General features: G+C 40.3%; 1 protein-coding gene across 1 annotated transcript in view; it reads left to right on the top strand.

The window, feature by feature from the left end:
- Nucleotides 1-19486, top strand: part of elp2 (elongator acetyltransferase complex subunit 2) — a 34149-nt gene extending 14663 nt beyond the window's left edge. Inside the window, exons 11-22 of the mRNA XM_087835212.1 lie at nt 500-631; nt 1124-1273; nt 3331-3522; nt 3729-3798; nt 3945-4040; nt 6723-6780; nt 7724-7796; nt 11632-11824; nt 16957-17078; nt 17180-17319; nt 17754-17867; nt 18756-19486. Coding sequence (XP_087691338.1) covers nt 500-631; nt 1124-1273; nt 3331-3522; nt 3729-3798; nt 3945-4040; nt 6723-6780; nt 7724-7796; nt 11632-11824; nt 16957-17078; nt 17180-17319; nt 17754-17867; nt 18756-18951 — 1536 coding nt within the window. The 3' untranslated portion in view covers nt 18952-19486. The remainder of the gene's footprint in view (nt 1-499; nt 632-1123; nt 1274-3330; nt 3523-3728; nt 3799-3944; nt 4041-6722; nt 6781-7723; nt 7797-11631; nt 11825-16956; nt 17079-17179; nt 17320-17753; nt 17868-18755) is intronic.
- Nucleotides 19487-21998: the final 2512 nt, after the last annotated feature.

Below are 21998 nucleotides of genomic sequence, written 5' to 3'. Positions count from 1 at the left end.
GTAGAGCAACTGCAAAGGCCTGATCTCCTCTGTGCTTTAATCTGGACCTCTGTACAGCTAGGAGCATTTGCAGACCTCTGTGATATATTGAAAGATCAGAGAGCCAAGAAGGCCCCAACCCATATAATGCCTTAAAAGCGAATAATAAAATCTTGACTTTTATTTTGAACTCACAGGCAACCAGTATAGGGACACTGAGATAATGTGGGAGATATGTGGAGTCTGCAGGTGCCAGCTGATAACCATGCAGCAGTGCTTTGGAGCAGCTGCAGTCAGCTAAGCAGTGACACACTGACACATGAATAAAGCCTTATTACAGTAGTCGAGTCGAAACAGAGGAATGGCTTCACTTCTGTGAGTAGACTGAGATAAAAAAGAAGCTAGTTTTAGTGACAGCATTAGCATTACTTCTAGGTTCCTCGCAAAGTTTTTTTTTTTTTTTAAATAATGCATCCCAATAAGTTTGCCCTCAGTTATTTTTTTTTTCCTTTCCCGCCAGGTGCGTGTTGGGGAGGTTGGTGGTAACACTTTAGGCTTCTACGGCTGCCAGATGAGTGCCGACGGCTCCATGATTCTAGCTCATGCTTTTCACGGTGCACTACATCTCTGGTGCAAGGACCTAGACAAAGAGGTGAGAGCCATAGATGTGGTGATTATACCCAAGCTTTCAAATCAATGTCCTTTACTTAGTTGCATGTTAACGTTTTTTTCCCCCCCCCCCCATTATTTCCAGAAGAAGTATACATCGTTTTTATGTTGAAGCAGAGTGGCAGTTCAATTTGAAATAAGATTCACTGTTTGTGCATTTCCCCTCGGCTTCACTGTGAGAGTGTATTTGAGTGTAATTAGTCACACCAGGTTTCCTGCCTGCCACTCAGTATGACTGGCTTAGCATTTGTCTTTGTTGCTTGTCCCTGAAATTGAATAAATGTCTCAAGGCCCAATGATTTAATTCTGAGACAACTGGGTTTACGTTTATACCCAGTTGGAACTTACATTTACAGTTCAGCACAAACCTGAGGTTGTGTTTTAAAATAAATTTGCCTCTGGGACAGGAACATGTACCACTGATATAGCTGTTAATGTCTAAAACCAGCTGAGCAGTTACGATCCTTTCTTCCAGGGAGAGTGGAGACCTGGAGTTGTGATATCAGGTCACTTTAATGCAGTTCAGGACCTGAGCTGGGATCCTGAGGGTGAGTTCATCCTCAGTGTGGGCTCTGACCAGACCACCAGGTTATTTACTCCATGGAAGACACAAGAGAGCAAAAAGGTAAAAACAGATGCACAATTAGCAGCATTGAATCATAACAACAGCAGTTACAGTGACCTTTCTGTCTCACTATACTGCTGTAGAGATATGATACCATGAAAATGTGTTTGAGGTATATTAGTTATTTCTTTTTTTCTCGCCGCTCAACAAAAATTCAAGCTTCGTTTAGCATAAACCCTACAATCAGTGCCGTGTCGTACGTGCACACATTCAGTGTTTCCCTGAAATAATCCAACAGCAGCCAATCCTTCAATCTCAGTTCCAGAAATCATTCGTTTCTGGAAGCTTGACCGAAAAGTTGTCTTCTACTTAGATTTAAAAGTCAGCTGATACTTGTCTGAGGTGTTTTGGTCTTGTACCGGCATATCTACCACATTTGCCGGTACAAGACCATATAAGGCTTTAAACAGAAACGGCACCACTTTTTAACTCTGTAATGCACAAGGAGGCAGTGCAAGGCTCTCTTGGTTCTTGTTTTTTTATTTTTGGACTCATTGAAAAGGGGCAAAAGATGATTGACTAACTCCAGTGTATCACAGCAGTCCAGTTTAGATGCAACAAAACATGCACAACATCCACAGTATTTTTTTTTTGTCTCTCAGATGTCAAATTTGTGTTAAAGATTATCCCATGGTTCTTAACTTGTGTTGAACCACATGATTAATGACTTACTACTTCTCAGGCCCCAGTCACACAGGCCTGGAGACCAGTGGGACGTCTTACTTTTCAGGGAATGGTACTTTATACGGGAATGCTATAGGGAATGTGTGTACTCTGCACACTTTTTCAAGTTTCACTCCAGCTCAGAGAAAAAATGGCAAGTGTGCGCAAGCCAGAGTCTTCCATGCAAACAAGGGGCAACTGCAGCGGTCTGCTTGCCATCAAAGTAATCACAGGAATGCTCCTCTTTGGAGCTGATTGCATCCAGTAGCAGCGATTAGATGTTAACAGGAGTTGCTGACCATGACTGTGTGACTTTAGAATTAAATAAAATTGCCAAATGGTAATCTTTGTCTAGTGATTTGGATACATGTTAAATCTCACATTGTGATGAAATAAAACCGGTCTGATTTCTACATGTATCCTCATTCAGTGGCAAGATTAAAGAAATAGGTGACCAGTTATTAACAGTACAGTAATATTTCACAGTTTAATCATACTTTGCTCGCTCTATATGATGAATGCTTGGGATACACTGATAATATAAAACATACCCATCAAAAGTTCATATTCCTTACAGTAAATTCAGATTTAATTAAGATTTAGAATTTTAGTTAAAAAACGACTACTTGTGACCGCACTGCATTTATTATTATTTTTCATCATTTAATATATCAACCATATTTAATGCACTTGTATTTAATGAATATCGTTGCCATTCAAATGATTTGCTTCGTCTTGGCTCGTCCTAACAGTTGCTACTTAGCGTGTTGTTCTTTTTTGGCGTAGGCCGTTTGCCTTGTCCCTTATGGGATATATATGCAGGTTCTAATGTATTATTCTTTCAGTTTGTTAAATGTCTTTAGGCTATATCTAATTTAGTTTCAACACTATATATATATTCTAAGACGACTCAGCTGGGACTGAAAGCAATATCGCAGTGGGGTAATATATTAAAGTAAAAGACTACACTTCTAAATTGCCAATATAGTTATCCACCTAGCATTTTAGAAACAGGGTAAGACATACCAGTTTACCATTCAGTTGGGGTAGAAACATTTGTAGTCACGCTTCCTGCTTCCACTACATTATTCAAGATGCCAGTTTGGATTATTGCCACAATACCACCTGATGTTGGTGCCAAATGAAATCTAGTTATCACAATGGAGGCTTCCATCGTCCCCTGTGAGAACACTTTGGATCTTAAGCTGGAAATGTTTCACTTGCACGGGAGAATCAATGTTGTATTTGGCGTCGTTTCAAAGGCCTGGGTTTTGGGCCAAGAAAATAAATCCCCAAACATCAGAGATCTATCGAAAAGGGAGGCACTGCCCAACGCGACCAAATGAACAGAGCCACGTGTTAAGCATATGTTTTTGTGGCTGTCATCACTGCAGGTCACGTGGCATGAAATCTCTCGGCCGCAGATCCATGGATACGACATGCAGTGTCTGGCCATGATCGGAAGGTTTCAGTTTGTGTCTGGAGCTGATGAGAAGGTCCTGAGAGTATTTCAAGCACCTCGTAACTTTGTGGAGAACTTTGCTAATATATCTGGGACTTCAAAAGAAACTCTGTTAACATCCAGTGTAAGTGTTCAGCTAAATGTGTATCTAAAGAATATTCGATTTTATTCTGAAGGTATATTATTCCCATTGGTGGAGATGTTTGGAATTAAATCTTACGAAAGCTTTATTCCCTGAAAAGTACTTAATGGACTGTTCAGTCACCTTAAAAAGCCTTTGCAGTCTCTAACACATGAATATACCTTCTGTGTTTGTTTCAACTATGTCAGGACTCTGCCGACCTCCCAGAAGGAGCCAGCACACCTGCCCTCGGGCTGTCCAACAAGGCTGTATTTCAGGGTAAAATCAAAAATTACACCGCAGTTTTGTTTGATGATTTCCATCAAAAATCAATTTCGCTTCACTCTGTAGTTTGAGAAAGCTTATTCATATGCAGGTTTGTTCATTGCTTTTGCATAATGTAATAGTATAATTTCAATTTCCAGGTGACCTTGTGCCAAAAAACAATGAAGAGGGGGAGCAGTTCAACAGGGTATCTGACCAATACCAGGAGTCTTACTTCCACCCACTCAACCTGACAGGTACTGCTGCATGATCTACACTTTCAAGTATTTTTACAGATGACCTAGTCTCACTTAAAATGTAGTAAACCTCTCTGATAAATAATTATTAAGCCAAAAGGGCATCCCTGTTTCCCTCTAGAGTCTGAAAGCCTGAGTCATACTCGTCATTTAAGAGTCTGAGAGATATGCCTATTGCTGGTTGCTCTTATGAGAGCCAATGATATGCAGTTAGTTAGAGCTTTATTTATAGAGTCCACTGTGTTTTCTCTTGGGGAGGTGGTCTGCTGAAGGCTGATGGTATCACAGCAGGAGAAAGTTTGGAAAAAGAAGAGCGGCCAGTAATGCGAGCAGAAGCAACAAGAAAATAAATTAATAAAAACAGGAACCAGAAAAAAAGTTTAAAAACTGATCATTTAAAACAGAGAAGGTTTAAAACGGTCACGGAGGAAAAGGAAAACTAGGGGAACAAAAGAGAAGGTAATTGTAGGAAACAGGCAGATGGGAATTGAACGAGAGTCAAATGAAAAGAAAGTAGTGCAGCCTTTTAAAACCCCTGGGCTAGAGGGTGTCAAGGGCTGTCATCAACATGATTGAAGCCACTCCTTAATCTGCAATGCTAATTAGAAAGTGGGTTTATGTGATTGCAAAGTTTAAGTATTGATGACCCCGGGCTATGTCGGGAGCAACCAAGTGTGGAGACCGCTGTTAACAATGCATTTTTACTTGTTTGATTGGGTTCTGCGGGCAAGGAGAGAAATGAATAATCAGGCTAAAAGGGGAGCCCATGTCCGATAGCAAAAACGCAGAAAGTGCAGCTATCAACTACATGCCTCAGAAAGGGAAACTGAACTTGTGCAGATCCGGTGATGTGAGGGAAACAGTTGGGCATCATTTAATCCCCCATGAACACCAGCAAATGTTAAGAAACACACAGTAGAAAGAAACAGGTTCTTATTTCAAAATAATGTGTTGCTTTTAGGGTGATGGGTTTTATTTCTCAGGATTTCATGCAATTAAATGTAAACATATGCGGATGTGAGACATTGTCTTGAGCTGATTATCATGTTGTTAGCGTTTCTTCTTTTCAGTCTGTATCATAAACCTTTTTGAAAGGGGATAGTCACACACTTCTGTGCTATGTCATAGTTACAGCCTAACCACAAACCCTTCTGAAACACTACACCCTAACCTAATGTGCACCAGAGCTCCTTCAGTGAGAGACTGCTGCATCCTCGATGCATGAAGGAGCGTTTCCGCAGGTCCTTCCTCCCTGCAGCTGTCAGACTGTACAATCAAAACTGCTCCCAACAAACATAGATGTTTACATCAGCGCATTACTTTTCTCAGCTTGTATATACACTAACTTATTGGACGTTACATGTCTACTTTTTAATGCACAGGTAGAATACACAATCTGCACTTTTCTAATTATTCTAAATATTCTTAAGTATTTAAACATCTTTCAGTATCCTGCCCTGTTTGCACACTATCTGTACGCTAGTTTTAACAACTGTACTGTACTCAGCTCTGGTAACTATTGTCCGTGATGTAAATATGTAAAAACTGTGTTTTTTGTTTTCTGTTCTGTGTCCTGTTCTTTTTGTATATGTGTGTTTTTTTTTGCTGCTGATACAACCAAATTTCCCCTTGTGGGACAATTAAAGTATTCTTCTTCTTCTTCTCTTCTACCTCCCTAGAAATGTAACCGTCTTGCATAGACTAAGACAGCTTGAGTCTAGGTTGATTTAGACTAAAGTTTAGTTTTAGTCTAAATTCCAATTTTCTGAGAGCATTTGAGTGTGCCTACCTAATGTCTGAAAGTGCAGCCTGTTCACAAGTTAAGAAAACAAAATTTGGCAAGAGCAGGAGACACCTGTTTCCAGTCTCACTCTCCCCCAAAGAACTCCTTTGATTTCTAAAAAATATATTATAATTTTATTTTCTGCAAATAGTGTAAAATCTTAGGATCAGATTTTTTTTCTTATGCTCAACAAAATTTCTGGTGAAGTGTTAACAAAATGAATAACCAACTTGTTATTCTGATTTCTGCTGTTTAAAAGTCTTACATACCTGCAGCATCGGACATCAACAGAATCAAAAAACTTTTCCAAAGTGAGAGAGTGCCACTCATTTATTCACACCACATCTGGAAGCTGATTGATTACCTTCAGAAATTATCCCTGACTTGGAGACGGGATCAATCAGGATCTGAAAGCTTAGATGATGTGTGCTTAGTCAGTTTGTAATCTACAGTCTCGTAATCGTCTTATTCAGTCTACTAAACTCTGAAGCGTGTATGTTTACATCCCTGTAACTATCAAAGCAGCTATTAACACGTAGCTGTGTCCCAGTGTAGCTACTGAGTGTGGTACATTATGTTCCGCAAATACTAGTGATGTTGTTTCTGAAAGGGCTTTCCTAAACCCCCTTATAATCCTTTAAGGTCTTTCTTTGCTCTTTAATTTGTGTGGATTCCAGACACACATTTAAATTCAGATTATAACAGCCATTCCTTGTTTATTCAGCTGATTGTTAATTATTTTTGAACAACTAAGATTTCAGGGCATTACAAATAACAGCAAACTATTTGTATTTTGTGTGTGTGTGTGTGTGTGCGTGTGTGCGTGTGTGCGTGTGTGCGTGTGTGCGTGTGTGCGTGTGTGCGTGTGTGCGTGTGTGCGTGTGTGCGTGCATGCGCAGAGCCACCACCAGAGGATCATCTTCTCCAGAACACACTTTGGCCTGAGGTCCAGAAACTGTGAGTATCTAAATCTTATATGTATTTTCTGTTACCTGCTGTAAGTGAAATGCTGACGTACTTATTGATATATTTGTGTCTATAAAGACATCAGTGTTTCCTTGTGTCTTCTATTGAAAAGTTTCTACTCCATCTGAAAATAATAGATTTCCCTACATCTTCTTTGTTACCCCCTCACCTCTGCACCCACAACTCCAGCGGCATATTCATCAGCTAGTCAGAATCCAGCTACTCAGCTTCCCATGAGCCACTTCTCCAGATTGAATATATTGCCACACTTTGGCCAATGTTAAATCCATTTACCGGTCATTCCACCATAAACATGACATACGACTCAGCCATTTATTTGAGGTGCGAACACTGTGTGTGTTGAAAAGCATTTTTCTACCTTCATTTGGCTTCATCCCTTGAATCGTTTAGTGCAGCATAGAAACATTAAAATGAGTAAGTGACTGAATTATTTTTTGTGGCATAAATAATCCTCTCCCTGTTGTGGCCAAATTGCTGCAGTGTTTGAAAGCTCGCTGGTAGAGGCTGGAAATTCTTTCCACTGAGTTGCAGACTGCAGTTTCAGCTTGTTGGCATTTTAAAACAACCAGGTGATGGCAAGCTAAAAGCAATTAGGCCGTGAGTGATTAGCTAGAGCATCATCATTGTTCATCTGTGTCAGCAGGAGAAGGACTAGTCATCACAGATCAGTATTTTAATTTCACACTCTAATTATTTACCTGTCAGCAAGTGGCGACGGCTCGAGCCTGGAAGCTTGTTGGAGTGACACTCTGGAATAAAAGAATATTTAATTTACTGTCACACTGGGAGCTCTTCCTCTGTTCTGCCTCACCATGCATCCCTTCCCTGTCTGTCTGTAACATATATCTGTCCTTCTGCACAGTCAGAGTGGCTGTTCATGGTTAACCTCTGTATGATTGTCCCCTGTCCACAGGTACGGGCACGGCTTTGAGATGTTCTGTCTTGCATCTGACAGCAGCAGAACAGTGGTGGCATCTGCATGCAAGGTCAGTTTGATAAGCTCCAGGCCGGACTGCATGTCACAGTCAGCACTGCAATTGCAGTCGAAAGTTTAATTACAGTCATCATACAAATGATTGCCAGGGCAATATCAGGCTTTCAATGGTTTCTTTGACCTTTTTCGGGGCTCAATGATTGGGCAAAACCCACAGTTAGGAATAAAAAGATTACCCCCCCAATACATACAGAATCACAATTATACATGGAAGACACTTAATATATTTCCAGTTTGATATTTGAATACTCTTATAAGCACAGTTTCACAGAGTACTGTGAAAAACCAAGTACAACCATCATTCAGTAGCTTGTAGAACCACCTTAACAACAATAACTCGAAATAATCGTTTTCTGTGTGACGCCGCCTTGTTCTTTTTAGAGAGAAGAGGCAGCCTCAGTCTAATTGTGCTGTCATATAACATGGCAACTGAGGTCTGTAGAGTCTGAGATATAGCTCTAAAGTGTTTTTGTTTGTTTGTTTTAAATATAATTTCTCTGAGCATTGTGTGGTTTGACCTTGGGACATCCACTGGTGGAATTGTGTTCACACATACCCAAATGCTCCAGACAAGCAAACTGCCAAGACTCACACCTGCTGATGATCAATTAATCGCATGCATTTGATCAGCAACATCTGGCTGCTGCTTACCCTCTTAATTCCTTTGGAAGCATCGAGGTATACTTTGACTTTCACATGGCTGTAAGCACAGTCCACACACTTTTAATAAGTTTGAGGACAGGACTTGAGGACAGGACTTTGGCTGTTTTACTTATTCCACAACCACATTTAATGTGCTCAGCGACCTTTTGAAGCACCCACTGTGTTCAAGCTTCAGCTGTCAGGCTGATGGTTTGAAGTTATGTTGAAGATTTCTGAGGTAGTTTGCCTTAATTACTACATCCACGTATGCCAGTCCCACAGATTCTTTTGCCCAGCACTATGATACCTTTACTTCACTAGATTTATTTGTCAAGTTATGTAAATTTGTGCAGTTTCCTTGCTTAAGAGTTTTTTTCATTTACCCAAATGGGCTTTATTAGATTCCCCTCAATAACCACGTAAATTTTAATTGGTTTCCTTTTTTAATAGATTCAATTAGTTCACCTGTCTAGCTTGTCTTTCAACACTAGTCATCGGGTCATTAGATCTTTAGATGAAAAACCAAATCAAATCAAATCAAAAACCAGATGTAAAAATAAAAACCTATATGCTAATAAATGTACACATCTGACAGAACCATCTAACTAACCTTTACCGCTTCGTTTGACTATTTTCTTACAATAAATGTAAATAAAGCCAATCCCCAATTATGCGCACACCAAGCAGTAGTGTGTCATTTTTACTTTATTTTAACAAAATATTTACTCAAATGTATCTGAATTATTCAGAGAAAAAGCTGAATTATGTCGTTCTTTTTAACCGCTCTTCACCATAAGCCCATAATATCCTGTACACAAAGTTTGTGACAAAGTGACCCAAATGTGCTTTAAATACAGTTAATAACTATTTTCATTTTCATCATTCTGTGCACGTATATCTCAAAACTTCTGGACTGCTGCTGCTCTTGTTGCTTTGTGGGTCTTTTTAACGCTCTGGTTGGCAAATCAGACTGCAGATTGGTTCTACTTGGTTTGCTTTCCAGTCCGTATGTTGACTTATTTTCCTCTAGGTCCCAATATTTTCTAAAATCCCAGGCTGACCTGACAATACTTGTAGCCAAACAACTTAATTTTGGTCTCATCTGATCATAATACTTTCCTTCAGAGGTTTTATTTCTTCGTCCATGTGGTCAGCTACAAGCATTAGTCGAGCTTGGGGTTGTTCATTTTGGAGCCAGGTCCTTCTTTCTTGGACAGCAGCCTCTCCTTACGTAGCCATGTATGTAGGCCTGTACCATTGTGGTGTCTGGATTGTTTCTGACCACCCAAACCAACTTCCTTATAACTGAGGGTGTTTTCAGATCTTGTGCAGCTGTTTGAACAGATCATCTTGAATTATGCAGAAAGAGACATTACTAACTTGTCTAAATCTAATATCAATTAAAGGTTTTTGTCAAAAATGTTCAGTGTTTTTTCTTTTCTTTTCAACAGACCGTTGACTTTTTAAAAAAGTTTTCTTTAGAAAGCATAAATCATTTTTGTTTGCACACAATAACAGAATTATTTCAGGAAAAAAATGAGATTATCAGGGTCAATATTATTAGACCCCCTGAAAAACCGACCTCTTTATTGAGTCAAAGCAGAAACCACTGCTGTGCAATGGTGTACTTTAACTTTGTAATGCTCAAAGCTTCTAAAAATCAAGTTCAAGCTGAGAGTTATCTTCCAATTTACACACTATAAAAACTTCAGTGAGAGTTTGATCAGTTACTTGAGAAAGCATCATGCCCAAAACAAAATCAATCAGTTTAGATTTGATAAAAAGATTTGTTGATGCTCACAAAGCAGGAGATGGATATGCAAAGTTATCACAACATTTCCAAGTGTTAAGATCTGGAGTGAGAAGTATGATCACAGAGTACCACACAGTACAGAACAAATTTGGCAGAGGGTAGGAAGCAAAGGGTTTGAAAGACTCTGGAAAGAAAACAAGTGTGAGTCTAAAGACAACAGAACAACTGCTAAGATATTATTGAATGACTTAGCCAGGTCAGGAACTGTGGTCTCAAAGAAGACAACCACTAGATCCCTGCACTGGAATGAAGTGTGAGGTTGCATACCAAGGAAACTTCTGCAGATGAGACACCTTGAATCTAGACTAAAGTAAGAAAGAACGACCTGCAGAAAGTTTATGCGTACTGGAAACGAGAGCTCTTTGGCCACAGAGGCGCTGTTTATGTTTGAAAGAAGAAGAGAAAGGTGTACAACCCAAAGATCACCATCCTCACAGTGAAACACGGAGGTGGATGTATTATGGGGATGCTATAATATGTAAAGATTTTGAAAGACAACCTCAAGTAGTTGGCAGTAAAACTGGGTCTGGGTTGTCTCTTTGTCTTTTAACACAACAACCACCTAAAACATACGTCGCTCCTGGTGAAGAACTACCTCCATAAGACCAAAGTAAATGTTACTGAGTGGCCTGCAAAAAGCCCCAACTTGAATTCCATTGAAAACCTGTAAGGTGAACCGAAGACCAAAGTTCATGCCAGAAGACCATCAAATCTGGAGGAGCTTGAGAAAATGATACAGAACTGACGTATCTGTGAAGGTTCTCAGTCATCCAGGTCTGTGTATGGCAGACACCAACTGTCTGCCATCTATAATCCAGTTTTGAGTTCCCTCCCCAGACGCCTTAACGCCCACTCACATCCTGGGCCATCTGACCTCAGGAATTCGCATCATAAGGTGGGGCCAGGTTTCACAATGAGCTCACCCGAAACCCTGGCTGATTGGGACCCACACCCAGTTTCACACCTTGGCTCAGGCGATTAAAGGATCATCAGGGGGTCCTTTTGTCCCTCTGTGGGGGGATACTCCCACTAGGTTTAAATCTGGGACTCTCCACTATTTGACCTTAGAACTGAAGAAGCTTCTCGGATGAGAGGTGAAACGTCTTCAAGCAACTTAAAGAAGTCCAGACGCTTTTCATTGCAAGCTCCTTTGACTACGATGACCTGGATGACTGAGATACAGAACTGACTGTTAGCATCAGGGGTGCTAATTGTTTTGATTGTGGCAGTTTTTGTTTTTTCGTGAAATAATCTTGTTTCATTGTGGAACACTTCAACTGTAGAAGTAGCTTATAAAGTAAACACAGGTGCTTTTATAAAGCATTGTGTGTTTTATGTCTGACAATGAACTGACCCCTTACTATCTTTCCAGGCATCCAAAGCTGAGCATGCAGCAGTGCTGCTGTGGAGTACAACCACATGGCGTCAGCTGCAGGTTCTTCCATGTCACACCCTCACGGTTACCCAAATGGCCTTTTCACCTGATGCACAGCTCCTGTTGGCTGTTTCCCGAGATCGCACTTGGTCTTTATGGAGAAGGAATCTCCCCACACCTGAAAGTCCAGGTGAGAAATGAGGACAACACAGACTAATAAGGAAGTCTGTTTTACAGGGTTATTAGTGTTTGGTCTTCAGGATTTGATTTCCAAATGCAGTGTGACTCAGGATGAGACGTTAGTTCCTCATAATGCTTTGTAAATAAATTCAGTTTAATTAAAAAATGTGCTTGAGTGAATATTAAGAAAAAACGACAATGCCGGAGCCCTTCTGGCACATAGAATTGCTCCCCTAATTCCAAATAATTAAAATAAGGTAAACCCACAGAGCAGATCCAAATTGAATTTCAAGTCAAGCTGGCCTCATTGGAAGGACTCCCCTCATTAATACTATGAAGAGCCAAACAAGTGATGCACTGAATGAATCTAGTCCAAAATGGATTTAATATAGGAAAGATTTGAAACTGACCAGACTGACCAAAATGAACGATTAGTGCTTACTTCCCTCCTTCAAGGCTTATAATTCCACATTTGTAGGTAGAGCAATGATTTGAAACAGGCTTTCAAATGGGTAATTACCATGCAGAATACATCAAATCCTCTGCGGTGGATTGCAGAGATCTCATCAAATCTATGCTCTCTGGGATGAAGCTTGAAAAGAAAATTCTGAAGTAACACTTTGAATAAATACAGACATAAAGCATGATGCAGTAGCCTTTGCATGCGCTGATAAAGACAAACCACAATGATATTTATAGTTTCGTGTTAAACTGGGATTTGTGATATTGGGGGTAGCGCTCTGTGGGGCTCTGATCTGTGAAATTGTAGAGAGAAGTAAATGAGAAAACACTGAATGTACATGAACGGTTTGTGAATATAAAGAGGCCTCTGTGTGTTTGCCAACTTCAGCTAAAGCCACAAAAACTGTCTTTCCCACTTCCAGTGGTGTTTGTGGGTCAGTTTAGGTGCTAAAATGTTTAAAAAGTGTGATCTTCAGATTGTGTGCTGTGTGCAAAAAGCCAGTTTAACCCATAAAGAGGATACTTCGATGCTTCCTTGCGGTAGGTGTGAGATTTGTTTACGCACTTTGAGAGCTGGTGTCTTGCACTAAAAATGTGATGGTTGGCAAAACATGTCTAATGTGACTCACTGAAAACTATTAACTATTAAACTATTAGAGCAAATTTAAGAGTGTATACACTGCTGAAAGTGGAGATAATGAGGTTAAATATCCCCCAGTTACCTTGAAGAGTAGTCATGCTGTGGTCAGCTACGGATAAAATCGGCCCACTTTAACCCAGCAAATATCAGCTGAAAAGTCTCAGTTTTAGCGCTCTCTCAGTCATTTTGTCAATGTCTTTTGACCTTTACCCTCCTTTGTGACTTAACTCAGTGGTTTTGACATGAGGTCAGAGAAATAGATTTGTCTCTCTAAGGTCAACACTGTCAGGATTCACATGGGTGAGAGCTTTCTGAGTGAGAAATCGTCTCTGGCCTCTTAAACGATGCCATGGAACAACCAACCAATAAAACAGTCTCACTTTGCTTGTTTTTTTAATGGGTTTTTTTGCCTTTTTATGATCTATTAAATAAATAAATTTGTTGATTTCATTTTATTACATAATCAGTACAACTTAGATTCTAACCAGTCACATCTGGCATAAGGTATCTGTTTGGTCCCAGATTTATTCAGTCAGAGTCTCCAGACACACGACCAGAGTGATAAAGGGTGATAAATATTCACCGATGATAAAAAGGAGCTCTGCCTGAAGTGGTATGAAGCTGTAATCCCGACATTACAGAGTTTTTAGCTCATCCAGCTGAAGCATCATCATCTGTCTGCTCACCCGGCAGTCACAGAGTACAAACCTCGGCTAAGGCAGCTCGCATTGTTGTGTTTTCTGTATATTAATTTTGTTTTCTTTGCTCTTTTTAGACATACTTTAAAAACTTTGAAGTGGAATTAAAATCAGATAAAGGTAGCATGACAGATGCTCACTCTAATTGTACGAACATCATGAAGGAGTAGGTAATGGGTAATAGGCAATGATTTGTAAATAACTGGACATAAATAAATTGAGCTTACTATATTCGTCTACTACATCTACTATCTAGTATCTAGAAATGTACCACAATATATTTCTAACTAACTAGGCAGCTTATTTACTTTCTCTTAACAATACTTTCTTGAAACATATAATGCATTTTGGAGTCAACTTGAAAGAAAGACAGATGTAAAATGTAAAAGTGAGACATTTTATGACCTTATTTGACCTTGAAGGAGAGGCCAGGGATTAAGCCTGTATGCTTTAAATATAAACTGATAGAAAGAAAGGTTGTTTTAAATAACTATATAGTGTTATCACTTTGACCTTTAGATGGCTCTATTGGCCTTGAAGAAGAGGTCAGAGTTCAAATGTAACATATTTAAAATCTTTATAGGGTTCTTTCTATATTATGACATTACACATCTCACTTGTCAAAAACATAGGTTTAACATAAGTTATAAAACTTTTTCTGAATTTTCAACCATAAATCATAGTTGAATTTGAAGACATTGATGGATAAAAGTCACATTGGTTGTTTTGCAAACATTTCTCCATTTTCACAGCATATACTTCATGCACACTACTTACAATTACAAGTTCTCGCTCCTAGTGTACTGAGCAATGTTAATGTGGCAAAGTCATTAGCATGAGATTTTTGGTGTTGATACATGTTTCATGTATGAAGTGATATCGCTTTGCTACAGATTTTCCATACGACTTGTATCCTCTTAGATGATGATAATCAACTGATAGGTTATGATCATGGGGACGTGGTCTTACTGGTTGACCACATCCTCCAAATGTTAGAGCCTTCCTGTCACCATCAGCAATACAGTCAGTGCTCTGACATACCGAGGTATTGACATGTTTTTATACTTTTTATGACCATTGTTACTACCGACCATGTCCTCATAATACTTCTGAATTCAGAAGTAAGTAGATATCTGATCTAGGTTATCGTATTAAGATTTGGGACACATCGTCTGTAGTGGACCTTGGATTCATCGGGTGTTTCGGCCATTATCATTAGACTCCCTCATCCAAGGAGGCCCTGCCAGGGTTGATCAGGCCCCGGAGTGTGTCACTGGTTTATGTTAAATTGTTATTTCTCTTGTTCTTTCTTCTGTTTAGTTTTCTACAGTTTATTTGCTCCTATCTATTCACTGCAACATAGAAATAATACTTACCTCTTTAGCATTTATGGAGCCTCACTTGTTCAAAGGGATAGAAAAGGTGATAGGGAGAAGTGAGACAAAAGGGACGAGATGGGAGAGAGCAGAGAGGAGAGCCAGAAGGGGGGGCGCCCGATCTGGCTTCCCACACCTCCTCTATATATATGTGTTTACTAAAGGTGTGATACTGTGAGAGGTGCTCTTAATTTTATACTTTCACTCTAAGTAGGTAGAAAACATCTCCCAAATCTAATTCTCAAACATCTGAAACATTGTGAATATGGATCCAGATAATCAATAAACCTTGAGAAACAATACATTTGAAAACAATCAAACATTTTATTTAAAAGAAAAAGAAAAAACTAGCTCAGATATTGGATTTCTGTTCGCCTAAGTTCTGTGTAGAGCTGTTGCTGTTGTCAACAGGAGTGTGTTCTTGGAGAGGATGTTTATATGAGAGAACCTCAGCACACAGACTCTACAAATAACTCAATCCTGCATTTAAGGTGAACAGAAAACGACATTTAAGCCCTAAGGATTACCTCCTCCTGCACCTGGTAAAGCATCTTATGTTTCTCTTGGCTTCTCCGGATGGTGTTAATGGGCACTGACAGAGGCGTCCCGCACTCCTCTGTTCGCCTGAATGGTGGGCTACGCAGAGGCAGGGTGGTGTGTGTGTGTGTGTGTTTCTGTCTAGCTATCTTTGTGAGGACCGACATCTGCATTCTACTATAGTTGTGAGAACCAACAGTCACTTGTGAGGACACACTAACTGGTCTTCACAGGTTTGAAGGCCTTTTTGAGGCTCAAAATGTGGTTATAGTGTCAGGGTTACAATTAGGTTATGGTTAGGGTTAGGAAAACCATTATGTCAATGAAGGTCCTCACTAAGATAGCTGAATGGGCTTGTGTGTGCGTGTGCGTGTGTTGGTCTTTGGTTTCTCTTAAGAGAAATGGCAAGGGATTACAGGGTTTTTTTGTTTTTTTGCTTTTTCCAGGGGCGGGGGGCTCCCCGTCTGTTCTGGTTGACTGCTGAATCACTCAAGGTGATTGTGAGGAGCACGCACGAGGACACGCACAGTCTCCTACCTTCAGACTAGGGAAGGTTAAATGAAGCCAGAGCTGATCAAACAAATGACTACCTCTATTCTATTCACACATCTTCTGGCCCCTACCTGTTTTGCCTGAGCATTTCCCTCCACCGCCCTATTTTGTCTTGGCCTTGGAGACATTGTCACCTTCTCTCTCCTCCTTTTTTTGTTTTTTTTTTAAACCTGAGTGGGCTTTTATATGTTCTACCTTTTAGTCTTCTTGATATGTTTTGTGTGTTTTATCAAAATGGACACTTTCTCTATAGTCTGTGTCTCCAGTCCTCATCTGTGTGTGATGTGATATAGCTCAACAGCCAGTCGTGTTAATGAAAGATTGTGAAGGAGGGAGAAGGAGAATCCTTTGAACACAAACCTCAACACTTTGGTTAACTCAGACTTTTGTGGCAGTGCTGATGTTTTACAATATTCATGCTATGTGTGTGTGTGTGTGTGTGTGCGTGTGTGAGAGAGAGCCAGTGGAGAGCAGGACTACTGCAGACATGCAGGCAGGCAGCTGCCAGCAGCATACAAACAAGCTCTCTAGGGAAACCAATCTGGAGGCTGAAATGACTTAGGCTAGGGAAATAAACAGCAGCAGGTCATAAACCAAAACTGACTGAAATGGAGGGCTGGAATGAGGTTCTCTGTCTTGTTCGGTTGTTTATTTGTCGCTCGGGAGAGTCTTTGTTGCTACTGAGCTGTGAGGCTGGGATCTAAACGTGCTGATGTCATGCTGCAGTAATCATAACACAAAGTTTTGCTACAAGCTCATCCTCTGTTGGAAAAGTGTTGTTGTGGAGCTGAAATGTGACACAATACATGTAGTGCCGGCACTCTTACCATTGTTTGAATGCAGCTGTTTGTTGCTCTTTGTTCCCGTTTCCATATAGAGCCCCTGTTCTCACTGTATGCGCACACAGAAAAGGACACAGCCATACACAGCCGAATCATCTGGTCATGTGACTGGAGCCCTGACAGCAAATTCTTTGTAACATCAAGTCGAGACAAAAAGGTAATTTTTAAATGTTGCGTCACATTATGCGTTGACAATAATACCACCTAGTTGCACTCTTGCGTTTTTTTTAAACAAAATGTGTGTGTGTGTTTGTCCAGGTGATAGTATGGGGCCCATGTAGTTTGGACTCTGGAGACCCTGTGCTGCCTCCTGAGATTAAACCGTGCTCTTCCATCTTAGATGTGGGCGATTCTGCTACTGCTATAGCGTTCTGCCCTGTACTCTGCTCTAGTGACAGGTTTGTGTTACATGACATCCAACTACCGTCATATCGACTGGCCAGGTCTTATATCTGTCTTCAGTACTTTGGAAGTTTGCTTCAATAATTTGAAGCTGCAGTTTTGAACTATTTTCTTCTCCCTTAAACTGCTCATCAGTTAACTGATTGTTTAATTGGTTTAGAAGCTGTTAACCTCACATAAAGAAACATTATATCCAATTAATTTAAACACATGACATGACTGTGGCTGACACTAAACTGCTTCATGTTCTCATCTAAAGACCCCGGAGGTTCACTCATACTGTGCTGAAATGGAATTAAATGTGGTAAAAGTGTCTAACTCTTGTAGCGAAGAGTGACAGTACTGGTTCAAGACATCTAGGTCAGAGCAAAGGAAAACGAGGTCTGCTCTGAAGTTCGATTTTGTTGTGTTTCCTTCCTGCTTTCCGCAGCTACCTGCTTGCAGTTGGCCTGGAGTGTGGCAGGATCCGGCTGTACAGGTGGAGCCCTGGCAGCGAGCCTGCTGGAGGAGACGACTGGAGCTGCTGCGGTGAAACGGACACCTCGTATCCTTACTGCACACATGCAGTCGATCTGAGGTTCATCACAGTGTCAGTTGTGGGTCTTCACTCTGATTGCTGTTGAGAAGCAGAAGCTTTCTGTTATTTACCATTTAAATAACAATAATAATAAAAAAAAATTAGATAAGCGTGATGGAGATTATGTCTGCTTCCTTTGAAGAGGAGATGCAGATGGCATCAACCGGTACCTTAATTTCAGGTCTGTCGATGTTTTATCTCACACTGGTCTGTGCCACTATAGTCTGTAAAGATCAAGATAGGTTGCACAGTCTTTGTATCAGGAAGTCACACCTCAGATAAGCCTTTTTTTCATATTTTAAGATGATATATAAGTTGGAAAATTCATTGGTTACTGCAGGTAAAAATGAACAACATATAACAAAAGAACTTTAATATGTATTATAATAATATAAATACAAATCAAAGGTACTTTCTTGCCACATTTACGGCCCCTGGAACCACTGAGCATTGTTTCTACTTAACTGCCTATTGTTGCAGACCAAGTCCATCCCTTTATGACCACAGTGTACCCATTTTCTGATGGCTGCTTCCAGCAAGATAACACACCATGTCACAAAGCTCAAATCATCTTAAACTGGTTTCTTAAACATGAGAATGAGACCACATTACTCACATGACCTCTGAGGATTGTTTAAACACCTTGCTGAATCTTTGCCGAGAACAATTAAGGTAGTTGTGAAGGGAAAAGATGGTCAAACCCAGTTGTAGCAAAATATACCAAACAAATTTTTTGTATTGTGTGTTTAACAGAGAAATTATGGTTTGGTGTAAAATAGATATGATGTCTGAAAGCTTGTTTTGTCATCCAGACAAGTATCCTGTTGTCTCCTTTCATCACACATCCTCTCACAGACAAAGCCACACTCTGGCAGTAAAACGGCTCCGCTGGAGGCCCAAGAGTGGCCGAGCAGGTCGGGGGAATGGCAAGAAGGATGGACAGGGTGATGGAGAGAGTGAAATCGAGGAGGAGAGCTCCTGGGTCCAGCTCGCCAGCGCCAGTGCCGACCACTCTGTCAAAATCTTCAACATCAACAAACGGGCTCTTTAGCACCACCAACACTGACACTATTATGTCTCTCACACCCAGAGAGACACTTTGACTGAGGGCCACAGGCCTAACTGAGGCACTGAGGCCACAGCTGCTTGCTGGCATGCCATGCAGTCCCTGTGACAGCCAGTTAAGTCATGGGTCAGTCACAGGACAAACCCACAGCACACATGCCCTGCAGTCTGTCTGCACACAGCTGAACGGATTTGATGGGTGGAAGCAAGATGGTTAAAAACACCATGACCTTTGGGCGGTATTTTGCTTAGACACTTCAAAGTGTTTTAGATTCAAAGAAGAAGACTCAGCAGGATTTCTATACAGGTCATCTAAGTAACCGTTGGCATGGCGAACTGTAGGGCTTGTGTTGCATGTTTGTGCCTTGGGATCAGTTGATTTAAATGTCTTTCATGTATGTCACGTATGTGTATAGGTAGTGTGCAAGCAGTCCAGTACGCAGCAATGATATATGACTGCTAGACACTAGGGATCACATTTTTATCCTCTGTGGAAACGTGAGTGTATTAAAGATGACCATTTTGCAAATACTGTTGCTGTGTCTTGACTTTTTAATAGATTTCTCCTACCTTGCAGGCATTCTGTAATCCAGTGCACTCAACATATTTTTGTGAAAATTACAGTAAAGTGCTTTACAAAGGAAGTCCAAAATTTGACTTAGAAAAGATGATCTAAAGTTTTTAGCACGTTTTGAGGAGTTATTTTTTTTCTTTCTCGTGAAATGAAACCAGGTAAGATTGTCTGTCGCCGGGCTATTCTCATGGTAAATGGTTGTCCTCTCTAGCTGAGCACTCAAAGCGCTTTATGCAACTTGTCTCTTTCATCCATTCACACGGGCACTTTTGTCTGTTTTTTTTGTTTTTTCCTTACGTAAGTGCTTTCTAACATTTGATGGATGCATGCATTAGAGAGCAACTTAAGGTTAGTATGTTGCTCAAGGATATTCGGCATGCATACTAGAGCAGCCAGGGATCAAACCAACAACCTTCTGATTAGTATGTGACCTCGTACCTCCTGAGCTACAGCCACGTCATCAACATCAAGCACAGTGGGTGAAATAATTATTTGATCTCCTGCTGTATTTGTAAGTTTGCTAATTTGCAACAAAATGAACAACAACAAAAAACACATTACAAGCACTATGTGCCGTCTTCTGCAGGGGAACCTTCCGGGCACTGCAAGATTTCAGTACATTATGGCGTAGTGTATTACCAGTGGTGTTCTTGGTCTCTGTGGTCCCAAGTGCCTTCAAATCATTATCAAGCTCTTCCCCAGGGGCGTAATTTCCATGGGGGTTAGGGGGGGTTATGACTCCGCCAATAATCAGACCCAACCAATATAAGCCCCCCCAATAAAATTATAATTTGTCTTGCGTAAATAGGCTGTTGTTTTTCTTTACTTGTTTCAGGTATTACCAGCAAAACAGTTGCATGTTTAATCATCTGGGAATTTACCCAGATTTATTTATTTAGACAGAGATCTTGACCCCCCCCCCCCCCAATGTTCAGCACAAAGTTACGCTGCTCTTCCCATGTAGTTTTGGGTTGTTCCACCACCACCACCTTTCATGATCATCCTCAGCCCATGAGGCGAGATCTTGCCTTATGGGCTTGCCAGACTGAGAGTGACTGAAAGTCATTTTATATTTCTTCCATTTCTGAATAATCTCACCAACGGTTGTCACCTTCTCATCAAGTTTCTTGCTGGCCAATCTGTGAGAGTCAGAATTCCTGCTAGGTTGTAGGCTATCAGTTTCTGTCTCTCTCCATTAATATCCAGCTATTGTAAACCTTTGAGACTGTTAGTTTCTTTGTGAGTAAACTTACAAATTCAGCGATAACTGTTACCTCCACTGTACACCTGGATTCTGGTTGGTGGTGTAAAAGGCTGGACATTTCTGACTTGTATCTGTTTTTAGTTTTCCACAAACCTCTGAGAGTAAAATCCTGCTCTCTAGTAGAAAAACTCCCCACTGTGTTCACCAAACTAGTTTTTATCTGTATTTTTTCTTCTCTCAATCTTTTTTTTTTTTGAAAACATTGTATTGTATTGTAGTCACGGACAATACTGTAGGTTTAATGGAGCTTTTTTCACAACCTTCTTTTATCAGAACATTTTTGCACCTCATGAAATCAAAAAATGACCTGCTAAAATGCTGGTAAAAAAAGATGGATAAATCTAAACAGGGCTAGTTTTGAACCCAGATTTTGATTTAGGCTACATCTGCTTTTGGCCAATGAGGATCAGAACTGAATTCTCAAGGACAGGAGAATTCCATGTCACGGATTTACTGTGAGCTCATCCGGGTGTGCCGTCATTATATATTAGCCATAAATGTATCTGCAGGAGACTGTAACTACTGGCCATAACTCTCCCTCTAATCACATATCCTGGTAAATGCAGAGGCATCAGTCAACCCAGGCTACCCACTGCTCCTCCAGGAAATGGCTGTTTTTCAAAAGTAAAATGAGGTTTTGGGACAAGGCGGCCGTTTCTCGAGAGATTTCCCACATCATATATAACATAATGTAATAATTAAATCATTATCACTATGTTTCCATTTAAATATGAGAGATTATCTTGTTAAGGATTTTCAAGAACACATTTGTTGTAAGAGCTCTTATGGCTTAAATGTTCTGCCTAGCATGAGGCATATATGCGCACGTTTTCTCCAGCGTGTCCTTGATCACTCATCTGAGGTGGATTGCCCTAATATAATATAGACAGATTAAAAGTATCACCTAGAAAGCCTTTAATGCTGAAGATTAATGGAAAAAATGAAAAGAAAATTGTGACCATTCACTCAGTAAATAAACCAATAAGAAACTTCAGGACCAGTGCTTTAAAAAAGGGACTGAACAGGGAAATACTTGGGATGATTATATCATTATGCCTTGGTGTCAGTCTGTTCTCCTAAGCAAATAATCACAGATTTTAATAACTATTTTTTTTTACACAGTCTAAATGATAACATTGCGCAGAGTGTATCTACTGTTTACTTGGTGAAGTTTCTGAATAGATCATGTCTTAGT

This window comes from Neolamprologus brichardi, chromosome 22 (genome assembly GCF_056152115.1).
Source record: "Neolamprologus brichardi isolate AB-2024 chromosome 22, ASM5615211v1, whole genome shotgun sequence".
NCBI lineage: Eukaryota > Metazoa > Chordata > Actinopteri > Cichliformes > Cichlidae > Neolamprologus > Neolamprologus brichardi.
Note: the sequence above shows the minus strand (reverse complement) of the source record. Positions and strands in the feature narration are given on the sequence as shown.